This window comes from Sinohyriopsis cumingii, chromosome 10 (assembly GCF_028554795.1).
Source record: "Sinohyriopsis cumingii isolate HCF-2022 chromosome 10, ASM2855479v2, whole genome shotgun sequence".
NCBI classification, from domain to species: Eukaryota; Metazoa; Mollusca; class Bivalvia; order Unionida; family Unionidae; genus Sinohyriopsis; species Sinohyriopsis cumingii.
This window is the reverse complement of record NC_142970.1, coordinates 7,080,925-7,097,375: the sequence shown is the minus strand read 5'-3', so window position 1 is coordinate 7,097,375 and position 16,451 is coordinate 7,080,925. Positions and strand designations below refer to the sequence as shown.

General features: G+C 34.2%; 1 protein-coding gene across 1 annotated transcript in view; it reads left to right on the top strand.

Moving 5' to 3' along the window:
- The window catches only part of LOC149789552 (uncharacterized), a 47,195-nt gene extending 31,210 nt beyond the window's left edge, over positions 1–15,985 (top strand). The window contains exons 8-13 of the mRNA XM_089971575.1: positions 1,524–1,724; positions 7,989–8,258; positions 10,094–10,320; positions 13,217–13,359; positions 14,395–14,455; positions 15,174–15,985. Of these exons, the coding sequence (XP_089827701.1) occupies positions 1,524–1,724; positions 7,989–8,258; positions 10,094–10,320; positions 13,217–13,359; positions 14,395–14,455; positions 15,174–15,269 (998 nt within the window). The 3' untranslated portion in view covers positions 15,270–15,985. The remainder of the gene's footprint in view (positions 1–1,523; positions 1,725–7,988; positions 8,259–10,093; positions 10,321–13,216; positions 13,360–14,394; positions 14,456–15,173) is intronic.
- Positions 15,986–16,451: the final 466 nt, after the last annotated feature.

Here is a 16,451-nt window from a genome sequence, read left to right as displayed (position 1 = left end):
TCCTAAAAACATTTGGTGTAGAGCAATAATTTCATTGGAGTTATTTTTACAAAAGTAAAACGAGTATAATGTCATTATGATACTGCCATAACTAATATTACGCAGCATATACTTACAAGGTTTTTCATTTCATTTATATGTAAGAGAGACACATATGTATGTCATTCTTGCGCAATCTCCCTTTCCGTTAATTACAAGAGAAAATCATACATTAGCTGCTAAAATTATTATTATTATTATTATTATTATATATATATATATATATATATATATATATATATATATATATATATATATAATTCCTACGGAATGGGTTAGGTCATGATGAGATGAGGAACATCACACAGTAATAATGAGTGGAGATAAAAAGTTACTAAATTATTGTGTGCACGTGAGTCAGTATTACAGCGAGAGACCACAACTCTTTGAGGTAATAGGCTCTCAGTGTACAACATTAACGTCCGGAAAATGTTTATCGGATAAATGACAAGAAAGTTTTGAAATGTAGAAATAAAAATAATTATGGTCAGCTCTAATAAAGTAAACATGCAAAAAATAATGCTTACATTCTCCTTCTCTTTCGTTCACTTCTTACTAAGTAATGTTACGTCCAAATAATGTGTAGCCAGCCTAGTAAATAAAACAAATAAATAATCGGTTATTGCATAGGCAGCTTGATATCTCCGAACTGATTAGTCATGTTGAACTTAGCTCGTTATTGCTTAATTATTCATGTTGTGTATGTAGCTCGTTATATCTGAATTAATTGACCATTGTATATTTATTCATATATTTTGAATTAATCACCTGCTTCAAACGTAACTCGGTATATCTAAAATTATCAGATATTATATGCGTGTATATTTGTATCTGAATCGATTACATACCTCTAGGTAGCTATGTAGATCTGAATCAGTTAGCAATTAATTACATAGAATTTTATACCATAATTGATTAGCTATTGTATACTCATCTGAACTGATTACCTATTCATTAGTGCATCTGAAATAATCATCTATTGTATACGTAGATTTTTGTATCTGAATTGATTAGCTATTGTACATGTATTTTGGTATATCTGAATTTATTATATATTGGTTAGGTCATTTTGTACACTATTATTGATCAACTATTGATTACATAATTAGGTATACATTAAATGATGATCAGGTGTATACTTATTGTGATATATCCTAATCAATTGGCATATTTGAAATGAGCAAAAACTATGTGGAATCATATCTTTACATTCTTGGCTTCTCCATAAATCGATATCCCAAATTTGTTTCAAAGAAATTGTCTCTGAGTACAGCATCATAGTTTCTCCGATTACCCGAATTCTGACACAATACGATATAGGGCTATACTTGGGGTATTTGGAGAAACTCCTTATTGCTTCAGTTACAGGTACATTCACGGCTTACGATTGATACATTATTACATTGATATTCTGCTATCATACCTTCTAAACCTCCAACATGGGGTGATCATTATTTACGTTATTGATCTCATTCAACATGCAGAGGCCGTGGGAGCAATTTGGTTTCTTGCATTTGACAAGGATAACCAGATAAAGATGCTAGAAGACAAAGAACTGAATATTTTGGACCTGCTGATTGATATTAAGGAGAAGTCGGAGGACAAGACCACCAAAGAGGCGTCTGATGGGACACTATGGCTCCTTCGAGGACAATTACAAAAAAATGAGAAATATAAAGATAAAGGTATTAATGTAGTTATTGTTTCTTGAAAGAGCACATTTTTCAATTCATCTTAAAGAGTCTCAGTTTCGCTTTCATTAGCACCTACTCTTATAGAACAAACCTAACTTGTACGTGGCAATTAGTCATGGCAGCCTTAAACTGACATCACTGGCAGGCAAGAAAACGTTTAATTTGAGCTGTTTAGCTGCTTAGTAGAGGAATTTTTCTCAATGATTTGGTGTAGAAGACATTGGAAAATAATGGTTCTATGGGAGAAATGTTTGCTTAATCGAGGTGGCCGTTGATATTTGTTTGAGGGTTAAAGTAGATAGGGTACAGTTTTCTTCGGTACCAACTAAAATAGTACTGATGAAGGAGAGCATATACTGATGAAGGACTTTAGAGAGCATATAACCAACAGGAAATCATTTAATTTTAATGAAGAGAAAGCGGCAATGTCAGCCTATTATGTTGACGTTGTGTCTCCCTGATATTAAGGACACCAATACGAAAGAAATATATGTTACATTTTGACCAACACACGCCGTGTCCTTTCCAAACAGCGTATCATGCTGTGAATTAGTTGTGTTTTTTATGGATTAATCTCATTATATTTTCATGATATTTCATGGATTAGCAATGTGATCAATCCTAATTCAATACATTCTCTTTTCACCAATGTTGTCTAAATCTTCCAAGAAAAAATATCAATGTAAATGAAAAGGAACAAAAGTGGTGAAAACGTCAATTCCTAGATCACGATAAATGTGAAGTAAATTTCAAACAACTTGAACGTAATGATATTGAAAACGACAACAAAATTATTATCCGTTCTTGGAAGAGCTCCATCTGCGAATGACGATTTTGTGCATTCTGAAACAATGGGATAAATATCAGACAGAATCGAAGAAAACATACGGTAAGATGTTTTATTTATAAATGATTAGTACATGCGCAGAGTGCATCAAACGTGTCAGTAATTTGTTATGTTAACACAAGGTAAAACATATTGCAACAAAACTGATTGAACAACTTTGATTACATGTTATATGACATGGTAAAGCGTGTAATAGAAAAAAGTTGGAATAAATTAAACTATACCTTAAAACTTATGTGTTCACGTCCAGTCCAACCACAAGTTCCTATCATTATTCTCACTACATAGTGCATATCAGAGCGTGTTTATTTATAACTTCTTGTAGAAGACATACACTGAATATAAAAGTGCGTTGTTTTGTTCCACGCTGTCGTTAAGTTATTATTATTATCATTATTATTATTATTTTCTCCTAGCGAAACAATCACGCCATATTTCTTTTCTGTCATTTAAATTTTTTACCTTTCCTGATCTATATACACTAATAACAGTTCATTCATGTCTCATACACGAAGGTTTATTTAATACTTTGATAATTTGGCATCAAGTAACAGTACATATATCGGGGCAAAAGTTTTCCATATCAGCATGTCAGTGGAATGCATTTATCATATAATGGCAAATAACTGTACGTAACTATATTACATTACTTGCATAACAGTTTTACAGTTTTACAGGTGTGTGTGATGCGTTGAAGATAATGCCAATAATTTATATATTATCTGCACTGTAATTGGTAATCGCTTTTACCTCAATGAGACATATACCTCAGGCCATACAAAATTTGGATGTATTTCGAAGAAAAAATATGCATGCATGCGTGTATTTATTGATGTAGCTATGTATGTGTGCATGTTGCGTGTGTGAGCATAGTCGTACGTTTGTAATGAATGTGTGCAAGCGAGATCGACTTTGAAAATTCACATATATTCTGCATATTTGTTTAGACATTGCATATAGCGTATCCCTTAATTACGTGTTGAACACTATTTTCACACTTCCTGTCAACCCATTTCAACATCTTTGCTAAATGTCAGGATTACAGAAGTCTTCAATGTATTTAGTCACTTCAGTATGCAGGCATGTTTCTGTTTTTTCTCCTTCGTACATCTAGTTGCGTTTTTAAATGGCCTGACATGTATCTTCTTATGGCAGAACTGCACACTGTAACAAGATAACCGGGTGGGATATTTCGGATTAACAACAGAACACGTTTTGACGACACAGATATATGGTTTAATGTGGTGATTGATATGAGCAGTAGATTATGAAGATGTGTGCGTATTTATAATCCAAATATTGGATCTATTTAACATAAAAACGCACAGTTTCAAAGATGGAACAAAAAATACAAATAAATTAGTTCAGTAAGACTAAAACACAGGATAAATGATTTCACAGATGACCCAATAATGGAAAGATGAATATAGTTCACTCAAATAGTAAACGATGTAAGCTTTTTACTCATAGTAAAAAATGTATTCGCTCAGGTAGCGAAATTATGTCACTAAATACAAGAACTGATATACCATCTATCCTTCCAGTCCTGAATGATACACTGGGTCTTACTAACCCAAAATTAGCCTATAGCTAATAAAATACATGTATGGAGACACACTCCGTTACCTGTGCACCATATCCGCTCCACAGCTCCTACGAATCAATTTCACAACTGCTATAGACTCCGGACCCTCGGAATACTTTGATCACTCGGAACATTAGACCCTCCGGACACTTGAAATATTAGACCCTCCGGACACCCTGGTCCTTTGACGGCTCTACAGCTGGGTCACCTTAGTCACTCTTGACATTAGACACTCCGGCACCTTAAACGCTCCGGACAAACAGACGTTTCTACACTCAAACACCGGACACCCCGGATATTCCTACCCTCAAAACCAGTTGAAAATATAATCGATACAGTGTACTAAACTTGATACAGACATAACGTAAGGACGTTATACATGATAAGTTATAAAGATTAAATTATTATGGCAATTACAAAAACAGATTCAATAGTAAACCTAACCCTGCTCGATAAGACAATAGTAAACAATTCTTTTTAAAAAAATGTAGCTTTACATTACCAATATAAATCCTGTACTACGTCGCAACAAGAATAAAAAATGCACGCATTATGCTGTATACAGAAAACTATATAACAAACATGCAAAGGTAAATATGGTAATGCACTAGTTATCACTCAAGACCAAAAAAGTACATACTCCTACAGCTGGAGTTGTGCGAATCCTTTAAGCAGGCCGCTTGCTGACAAAACCATTAGTATTGTAAAGACCCTTTACATACAGTAAAGCATTTATACGTTTAGACTTTTCGTTTTGCCGTATCGAAAGCACCTTGCACGTGTGGCATAGGACGAATCGTACTCACGATTTCGAAATACAATAGACCATATACATAATCACCCTCGGGTATCGTTGTACAGCGAGAAAACGAAACCCGAGTACATGTATTTAATGAATAAGATTTACACCATTCCGTGACACACACCTAGACGTATTATGTTTCTTGCTTTATGCACCCTTCAGTTAAATGTACTGTTGCAAATGCACCTGCATATTATCTATAATTTTCTTTGCAATTTCGACCCGGTCATAACTATGCCCACTGTTAATAGGGACATTTGTTCATTTGTCTTTCTTGGCTGCACAGTGCTGTGTAGTTGGTTATATGTCATCCTTCTCCTGACTCTATTTTAACACTAATGCCCATTTCCCCCTTTTCTATGTTATATTACTGAGCATGCGTGCTTTTCATTGCCCTGTGAATACATACTCCCATTAAGACAACTTCTGACAAACTCCAGTGCAATGTGTAATCGAAGAAGACAAATGCTCAGTATTGTTCTTTGTGCGTTCTACCACGTATTTGTATTTTGTATACATTTGTTTGATAAAAGTTAAATATTACTTTCAAGCCTGAAACCTTCTCGATATGAGCAAAAATGGAGGGGACGTAGCGATGTATTTCAAAACATGAATTCCATATTTTAAATAGACCAATTATTAACACGGAACATTGAAGCCCATTATGATGAAATTATTCTTGGCTACATAAAACATATAGTTATACCTTTTTATGTACACCAACGATTCGAGTATTGAACTTTTGTAGATCTTTCAATTGACAGGAAAAATAATATTGTTAAAATGTAATCATCCAATAGAACTTCAACCATAGGACATCAAGCAGATGTATATTGATTTCAGATATCATTAATACATGTAATTTTTATCATCTGATCAACAACCTAGAATAAATACTATAACTCCACCATGATCAATCTAATACTTAACCGTTAAGAAAACGAGGTATTGGATATGTTCTGTAGTCAGCATAACTCTGGCCCAATACTATTCCAAAAACACTGTGAACTTTCGGAGATATAGCTTTACACAACAAGTATTCAACTATCAAGCACCTACTTACGGCCTTTGCAGAGACTTATTCCATAAGCTAAATTTGCATTTTTCTAATAATAAAGTGAACAGGTGGGTATGATTGTTCATTATATTAAAGGCATGCAATTGCGCTTTTCCTAATGAAATAAGAAACTTGTTAGCGAAAATCTCCATTGAGCAAACAATAATAGGATATTAATTCCGCAACACAGAAAAAATGCTAGTTCGTTAAAACAAAGAGTACATGTGTACATTTGCCACATTTAAATGCATTAGAAACAGAGATATTTTTAATATTAAAGCAACGTTTTTAAAAAATTCTTGTTAAAAATCCTTGGTATTGTTATTATTAATGCACATTGATGGTATTGTCACTGCTCGCCCGTGCAGTATGAACTGTTTCATGATGATACATAGTAGTCTAATATGATTGAGGGCCATACTCTGGCTGCTGGTGCATGAGCAAATATTAAAATCAATTCATAGACTAGTCAAAGCTTAGTTGATTTTAATCCATACTAAACCGAATCATTGACAATATACAGAAAATCTCAAAGGAAACAGTAACAACAACATTTAATAAATTAAACATTTATACAAATGTCCCTTTTCATAATCGCAACTGCTTAACTTTAAATGCATCCTTATATTGGAATCTGCATATACAGAAAATAACTACAAAAGTATATAAAAGGTTTGAAGCACTATGGAATTTGAAATGTTTACTTAAGACAAAATTATTACACTCTGTATTAAAGAAACGAAATTAGCAAACTAAAGATGATAGATTTGTTTGTGGAACACTATAAACTACTTTATGTGTTGAAATTTAGGAGGAGACGAATGGAGAAAAATAGTCAACAGGACCTTAAAAATACAGATAATCATTGAATTGTATCGTGACATGGATACAATATTCATGCGGACATTGACCCCATTAATTGTTCACACGGCATGTAAGATACGCCTTCATGATGAAAATATGAACTTCAAAGGCCTTTCTAAAGGAGAAATTGATACCAAAGTTTACTTGTCTGCAGCGTCTGTTACAGAATGGAATCTACTCTCAGAGGAAATTTCAAATAACCCTTCGTTGTACTGATGTAATTCAGAATTAACCATGAATCTAGAAAACGTTCCGAACTACCAATATGAAGGATAACGTGAAGCACAAGATATGCATATAGGACATGGTTGTGGTTTAGTAACCGACAATCTCTTGTAAAACATTTGTCATCTAGCAATATATGTTTATGCAGTGAACCAGAAAAGGCAAAGCATGTTTTTTTATACTGTATAACACGTTGCTCTCCGAAACCGATCAATAAGAGTAGTATCCCATATTAATGTTATTAATGGATGACCTGCTTCAATGTCTGGATATGTCTTGATATCAGCAATGAAATCCTTTTGTATATAATTGCAACTAAAAAATTGCCTTATCACAACTTTCGCTTTCACTTTAACCGGTTGCATCTCCGGTACTAATGTGGTTATCATGCAGTGGGTCTGTAACGCGTAATACAGATTTACCAGAAGTATTGATAAAAATCATCTTCAGCATAACAAAAAACAGTTTTAGGGCTTGTTAACTAAATAGGTGACGTAATGGGGTAATGAGAGTACGATATAGATTCAAATTGGCTTTGTAACTGTACATCAGGTTGCCGTACCTAAATGGAACATAATAGAAATTAAGTTTTGTATGTTTCTCTTTTTTGTCATTATGGCATAACTCTTCTCTCTACATATTAAAAAGTTCACAGCTTTCTAATTAATGTCATGAATGGTGATCTAATCGCAAGAAATTATTGCTTTTACCAGTTATTTGTCATATAAACCTATTTGTCCAGAACAACTTCAGTATTATCATAATTTTGCTTGCAGATTATGTCAGTGCAGACTTGTATGTTGAAAAGTCTAAATAATATATTTGTACTATTTATCTGCATTTTTGTTCCATCTCCTATTCCAAATGGGATGAAGTTGGAGCTACCGTAAAACAAGAGAGTACCATTGGTGTCGTTGGCACTAAAAGCAGGATGGGACACATAATGATCAGTTACAACTGGAGCCACCAGAAGGACCTTATAAAGATAAGAGATAAACTGAAGGCCAATGGATACTCTGTGTGGATGGACATTGACAACATGGGTGGTTCTACCATTGAAGCCATGGCAGAGGCTGTGGAAATGGCACATGTAGTTCTGATATGTATGTCACAAAAGTACAAGAACAGCAATAATTGTAAAAAAGGTATATTATGAAACCAAAATATATATCATCGTACAGTTAGAAAAAAGAGAATTGATTAATAAACCTATACCAGCTCCGATTTATTAGAACCTGAAATTGAGTTTCACCAAGCAATATGAAAATTTGTATGGCACCAAAAGTACACATTAAGCAAAAATTGTAAATCAGGCATTATAAGAAAGACAAATATCATCATACTGATAGAAGAAAGAAATTGTTTTAGTCAGCCCTATACCGGCCCACATTTAAATGAACTAAATACCGAATTTCACCAAGCAATTTTACAGTTTAAGTCGGCTAAGTCCAAATACAATAACCATACCAGAAGTCATGGTAATAATAACCATATGATAAGTCTTGCTACTAATAACCATACCATATAGCATGGTACTAAACTCTATGCTTTGCAAGGAAAGTTCCAGTTGTTAAGTCCGGTAAGCACGGTGAACTATAAACATTAGTCAGTGTAGAATTTTCTACTTTTATAAATATTTGGTAGCGCCCTTGACATGTTGATTATTAGACATTTATTATTCCTAAGATTTCAGATGAACAAAAATGATTTTGCAATCATGTTTCTCTCAGTTCGTATCGGGGTGCTCCATTTATTTTGCGATTACATTTATAAAGACCAAGCTAACGAACCCTCGTATGCTGTTGATTTGGAAACTTGAGGGCAAATAATTGTAATGATCATATAAATGAAGAACTAACTTATAATACAATAACAGTCAAATACACAAGCTCCTACAGGCACTGATCTTTGTCAATCTGATCAAAAGTGGTTGTTGTTCTGTTATCTACTGTTGGCAACATCAAATACGATCACGACCTTATCAGTCAGTCACATTGTAGAGTTGAATATCTTATTAGACCACCAGCTAAATGGTACTTAATATTATAAACAAACAGATGAAAGTTATCAAGAAGCATTATAAGAAGCGATTAGTTGCTAAAACTAAGCTAGGAGACCGGTATAATGACAAAGTAGGTACTTGCTTGCATATACGTTTGTTTGCAATGAGAGCATCGTGATTCTTCTCATTCGATCAGTGCGTAAGTCCATCTGTTAACCCTCTGTCATTAGCAAATTTGTGCAAAGTATGAATTGGACCAGCTTAGACAGGTGATCTAGTTATATGTTCATCTCATTACATCAATATCTACAGATTTCATGCAAATATTTACACATTTTAAACATTTGTGACAAAACCTTGCTAACAAAATTAAATGAGATTAACGCGGAGGCGTATTTGTAATTTTAAACCGATGATCGGATTTCAGTTCCAAGATATTACAGCATGTTTCATTTTTTACATATTTGTGAATCTGTAGCACTTGGCGTATTTGGTTTGCAGTTAGAATATATGTGTTTTATATAGACAAGAAACTAGTATCAAATATCAGAAAAATAATTGTTGAATGTTATTCATTGATTCGTGTTTTTTGTAAGCGTAATCACAGTAAAGATACTGGGGTGAAATCGTTTTGAATCAAAATTAGAGACCAGATTAGTGTTAACTACTCTGGATTCATTAGAAGTTGTCTACACAGTGTGGGCACTGTGTTATTTCGAATAATCTACATCAATTGATCCGTATTATGGAACTATAAGGCGCTCTATTTCGGAGTTAATATTTAAATGGAGTGCCCACTGTGTTCATCCATTTAAATATTAACGCCTTATAGTTCCATAATACGGATCAATTGATGTAGATTATTCGAAATAACACAGTGCCCACATGGGAGGAAACAGTTTCATGGCAATTTGTTTCATAGCAGCTAAAGATGCAGCGAGTATACGCAGTAGGACAGAGTAAACTTGTGCTTTTCAGAGGCTGAATATGCATACCAGCTGCAGAAGAAAGTAGTGGCTCTTAAAATGGAGAAAGACTACAAACCAAATGGATGGCTAGGATTCATTGTGGGAGCTGATCTATTTTATGACTTCAGTGGAAAATACGATTTTGAAACAAAGTTTAATGAACTTCTCAAACGGATAGCGGTCCTGTTTAGTGAAGAAGGATCAGAGACAAGCGATGTTACCATCATTAAAGAAACTGTAAGAAAATACATTAGACGCCTCTTCATAGTTGTAAAACATATTGAAACACAGATGAAGCTCTCTCGTTGGGACAAAGTTTCGTCTACGTCTATCTGTTTTCATTTCTTTATGCTGTAGCAATTTTTCAAGTCTTTATTATTAACAAGCTAGCCACATTTATACATATTTTTGCATTGCATGCACCTTTTGTCATCTACCACGTCAATCTACGTGACCTGTTATTGCATATCCATCCGGAGTCCCGTGTCATAATTAAAGCCTATGTAATATTTTCAGAATATTGATGTTAAAATGGCCAACCCCGCCTTCAAGCACTCACAACAGTAGCATGCATGAAACAGATCAACTGTGCATTAACCTCAGACCTCTGACATAACTGCACAACCTACATCCGATTTTCATTTTATGCAGTTTATTGTACGGGAAATTCAAATGGAATGTTTCAAAGCGAATATTGCTGATAGGAAACCAAACATTTAAACTAATGTAGAATGACTGATATTTTAACGAAAGTTTTCCCAGTTGCATCTAGTATTCCTTTGACATTGTCGTCTACCTTGAATAAATTAAATGTATTTTTATATCTCTCTCTCTCTCTTTCATATCTGTTGCGAAACATATTCGATATATAATCATATGTATTACTTAATAGGATCGGTTCAGGGTAATGAATATTTCATGTGTCAAACAGCATACGATTACACAAGCTGAATCATTTGTAGTGGAAGTTATTATCAGGTTTCTTATTTCGCAACATTTATGAGTGAGGTTTGTGACTGTGGTCTTTATAATGGGATCCAAATAGCGATACCAGCACAGTAGACTTAGATCGGACGGATGAGCATTTAACATTATCTGATCTGTTACTAAAATGCCACCACGTGCATTGGTAACTTGAAAGGTGATTTTCATTTGAATAATTTTCATTTTATAGTATAAAACTGCTGTTAGTATAAGCAATGCTCTTTGACGACAACATTATTCCTTGTATTTACATTTTGATAACAAGTTCCTACATGTAACACAAAAGTAGTTATTGCAATACAAAGTTACCTTTAGTTTTAATCGAGACGAGCGATATTTTCTGCGGGTTATGCAGTAGGTATGACATGTTTCATTATGTTTTACTCTATAATAAACTGTTTTACTGTAATTTTTCAAGCATTTAGCAATCTGAGCATTGGCCCTTTGAAAACATAACTCACTTTAACTTCTGTGTAAATATATGTTTTGTTGCTTAATTGGATACATATTTTGCCCACGTGTTTGCCTGAATATCATTGATTGCTCATGTGTTGACCTAACAATCATTGACTGCCCGTGTGTTGACCTAACCATCAATGGAAGTTCATGCCTTGAACTGGCGAGAATTGTCTGCCTATTTGTTGACCTGAACATCATTGGATACTTATATGATGACCTGACAATTATTTGTTGACTCCACCATAATTGGACGCTCATGTGTTAATCTACCATTAGCGGCACTTTTACTGTTGAGCTTACCATGATTGATTGCACATGTGTTGACTTTACCATCAATGGTTTCTGATATTGACATTAGCATTATTGTTGCCCATATTTTGACCTGATCATCATGGGTTGCCGATGTGTTGCTCGACCTTCACTGGTTGACTATGTGTTGACCTTACCTACATTTTTCACCGTAAAGTTGGTCTGACTGTCATTTGTTACCAAGGTGCTGACCTAACCATCAAACGATGCGCATTTTGTTACGTTACCATAATTGGTTTCCCATGTGTTGTCCTCACTATGATCAATTGCATATAATGCCTTGGGTGCCCATTTTGTGACCTTAATGTCACTGGGTGGCCATGATTTCACTTGAATATCATTTATTTGCCATGTGTTAACCGGACAATCATTGGTTGCCCATGTATTGACTTGATCATCGCTGGCCATTTGTTGACCTGACCATGAGTGTTTGCCATGTGTTGACCTGATCATCATTGGTTACGCTTATGTTAACATGACCATCATTGGTTGTCCATATGTCGAGCTTGTCATCATTGGCTGCCTTTGTGTTAGCAGGACTACCACTGGTTATTGCTCTTTACCCAGAACATCATTTGTACCTATATTATTGGCTGCTTTTATTTTGTTGACCTTATCATCATTGTTTGCCTTGTGTAGACATGACTATCTTTGGTTTTCCATGTATTGGCCCTGCCATCATTGGTTGCCCAAGTGTCGACCTTACTATCATTGGTCATCTGCTAATTGACCTGACCATCATAGGTTGCCAGTTGTATTGACATTACCATCATTGGTGTGCCCACGTGTTGATGTGACCATCATTTATTATCCATAAGTTGATCTGAACATCTTTAGTTTTCATGTTTTGACCTTACAATAATTGTTGCCAATAAGTTTTCGTGACAAATGTGCTGACCTTGCAATCGTTGGTTGCAATGTGTTGACCTTGCAATCACTGATTGTTATGTGTTGACCTGCCAACAGTTGTTGCGCATGTGTTGACCAGACAATCATTCGTTGCACGTTTGACCTTGCCAACATTGGTTGCCCATTTGTTGATCATATTATAATTGGTAACCCATACGTTTAAATAGCCATCATTTCTTGACCTTGTATTGAACTGTCCATCTGCGTGAGGGATATGACTTCGTTTTCTTTCCCCTGTGGTTACTGGCAAGAAATCAACCGTAGACTATACTAACCTTGTAATTTAACTGGCATTTTTGAATATGTTTTTATACCTCTTTCTTGTTACTCAAAGCGGGAGGATGGGGCCATATAATACAATTTGTGGGAGATAGTCATGGCGGGCCATGAATGTAGCTGTGAATTGGATTCACATGTTTTTTGTTATATAAAGATAAATATTAATAGAAGGTTTAATTAATTTTTTTTTCAGTATAAGGACACAGTTGATGCGGGACCCGTTTCAATCATGCCCAGGTCTGTTGCACGACCCAATCACCAATCATCTTTAGCCAACATAAGGGAATGGACACAGAAGCAAGTGAACGATTGGCTTGATCAGTACAATTTATCCAAGTGAGACAATCCTTTTTGACCTGCATTTGAGATTCCTTTTTAAATTTTGGCACCTGATATATCCTTGATTCGTTGCTCAGTACCGCATTTTTCAACCTAGCATTTGCCATTTATCTTAAACTGTTCGCAAAGAACGTAAACATAAAAGTATTTCCTACATATTATTTTAACCAAATCGAAAATGTACTGAGAATTATAATGTTGTGATTCTGTCATCATGGTTCTTTGTGAGATATCTGTCTTTTCTGAATTTATCTTATACAAGAATTATGGTAAATAAGACAACTAAACGTCCATCGATATTTACAATGTTTTCGAAGCGAAGGCCTAAGGCCATGACCATGGTTCTGGCCGCGTTATTTTCAGCGCTTCTCTTAAGTATCTTGTAATATATTTTTAGCTTAGTACCTTTTACACCACCGCATTTACAGTGATAAAACTTGTATGGAGTATTTACCTTCGTGGATACTAAAAGACATCGTCACATTAAGATTGCAGTGAACATCATTTAAGCTCAAGCAAATTACGTCTAAGGCTGCTTAGTTTCTCCAACATTTTGTATTTAGTGACAAGATTGTTTTAGCTTTGTTTTGGCAGTGTGGTATGTACTGTCATTACAAATGTGTAAGATAACCTCACGACATAAGTGGAAATATGTCACAGTAATCTAGTGTTCATGCTTTAAGAATTTATTTAAAGTTTCGGAATTGAGCTTATTTCTGCCAATAGCAATGTCTCCGCTGTGCAAATTAAAAAAAATTAATTGGTTAAGAAAAGCAGAGATCGGTGATCCTACCACACATCAAAATAGTCTCTGAGATGGGGTTTATCATTAGGTGCCTTCAGTATATATATATATATATATATATATATATATATATATATATATATATATATATATATATATATATATACTACATTAGTTACATGGGAATTCTTGATATTTCCTTTCTTTGCATTTTGCAAATAATCATTAGCTTACAATCATCGCATAATTAGCTGAAACTGATTAACATGATTTGTACTTTATAACAGGGAAGTATTCGGACACTTGACCGGGAGAGACCTTGCAGCCCTGGTTAGAATGAAGGACAATGTAAACAAAATTGATATAATATGCACAATTTATATTTTTGTGTATTCTTCTTTTTATTATTAATATTATTATTAGTAGTAGTAGTAGTACTATGATTATTATTATTATTATTATTATTATTATTATTATTTTAAAAGGAGTTTCTTTAATTATTTTATTTCTACTATAAAAAGTTAAACTTATAGTCGTCATTCTATCACATGCGCATAAAATGTTACCTTATACATTTCTAATAGCAACTCGTTCTATTAAATGGTTATAAATATAATTGGAAGACAACCATTATTATATCATCTACTGTATATTCGTATGTAATAGCATGTATTCTCCTGAGTTATACCTGCGCATTTATTCGCGAAAGTTATATGTTGATTTTGTTATTTTGATATTCCAAGGAACGGCATAAAATATTGAATAATGCCGCAAGAAAATAATTAAAATACTGAGCAAGTTATTTATAGTATTATTGCACTTTGTATTCGGTTAAGAGATCATAAGATAATCCAGAAAGGGGAGAAGGAATCAATCAATCCCACGTAATGTTATAAGATAACAAGCACATCGTCTTCCTAAGTCCTTTCTGCTAGTCTATGGTTTCAGCACATGCTATCCTCTCTGTCATTCTCCCTGTCCTACTGACTTAATTCTCCAGTTTAGATTTGAATTGGTTTCATAATCTTTGTAACGGTACATAGCTTTATTTATTTATTTGTTTCAGGCTTCAGAGTATTTCTATAAATGTCTGGAACAGAAGTTGAAGCTAGAAAGTTTCTCAACAATGGACACATTCATAGAGGCCCTGGAGCATATATAAGTATTACCTTCACCTACATGTGCGTGTGTATTTGTCACCAAAATGACGGGTAGAAATTGTAATGAAATAAAAAGCTAAGCTAGTTTTTGCAATTGAAGTACGAACATTTGAATCATAATATAAAGAGACACTCATAGCCTCTGAGACAGAATCAGAACTGTATGATAATATATATTCTTTCCAAATTTTACAATTTATATCAAACATTTTTTTTAAATTGATGGTATAAAGCCAATTGGTATACAAGTACTTTTGGTAAATCAAATTGTGATCCGCCCATGGCGCAACTATACGCATATATAAACATTCTTCCAACTATGTGCTGTTGATTCTAAATCAGTCATGAATTTCCACTCATTAACCATTAGTCACGTATGAAGATACCGATACCAAGTATTAATAATCCCCGTTTTCTAAATGAATTTAATATGTTACACAATTTTGTCCCAATCCTTTCCACTTTTCCTCCTCCTCCCCGCTCATGCATAAGGGACAAAATACGCAGAAATATGGAGTGAGAGAGAAAACACATTTTGGCTGAATGAAAACCTTGAATCTACATTTAAACCATGTAACCTGCAAGTCTATGATTCTTCGTGACAGTATATGTACATTTTCCTTGGAATTTATCTACAGTGTTTATATAATCAATGTTACAAAGTTGCAATAATCTGTTGACAATATACGGTAAATTGTATGGTTACAAAGCACGCACACACACAGACACACACACACACACACACACACATTGCAATGTATTTAATGCTCTTTTGTTGTTGTTATTTCTTAAAGCTATTATAATATTCTAAAAATCGATTAATATTAATTAACACCTCTCTCTATATTTCTCTCTCTCTCTCTCTCTCTCTCTCTCTCTCTCTCTCTCTCTCTCTCTCTCTGGTCGACCGTAGTAGCAAGATACGTGGGAAAATCCATGTAAAGATAACTGTAGCGGATTTTCGCTTGGATTTTCCCTTGTGTCATACAATGACATCTCTGGAGCAATGAATGATATTGAAAGTAAGTGAAACCGATCAAAAGCAGAGAGAGACAGAATGTAATGGTTAGTAGCAATGTTAATCAAAGCAACATAATGACTTATAGCAACTGCAAATGTATTAACTATTTTAATTACTTCTTCCTGGTTCATCATTTCGCTTAGTTTCAACGTCATGCTTATTG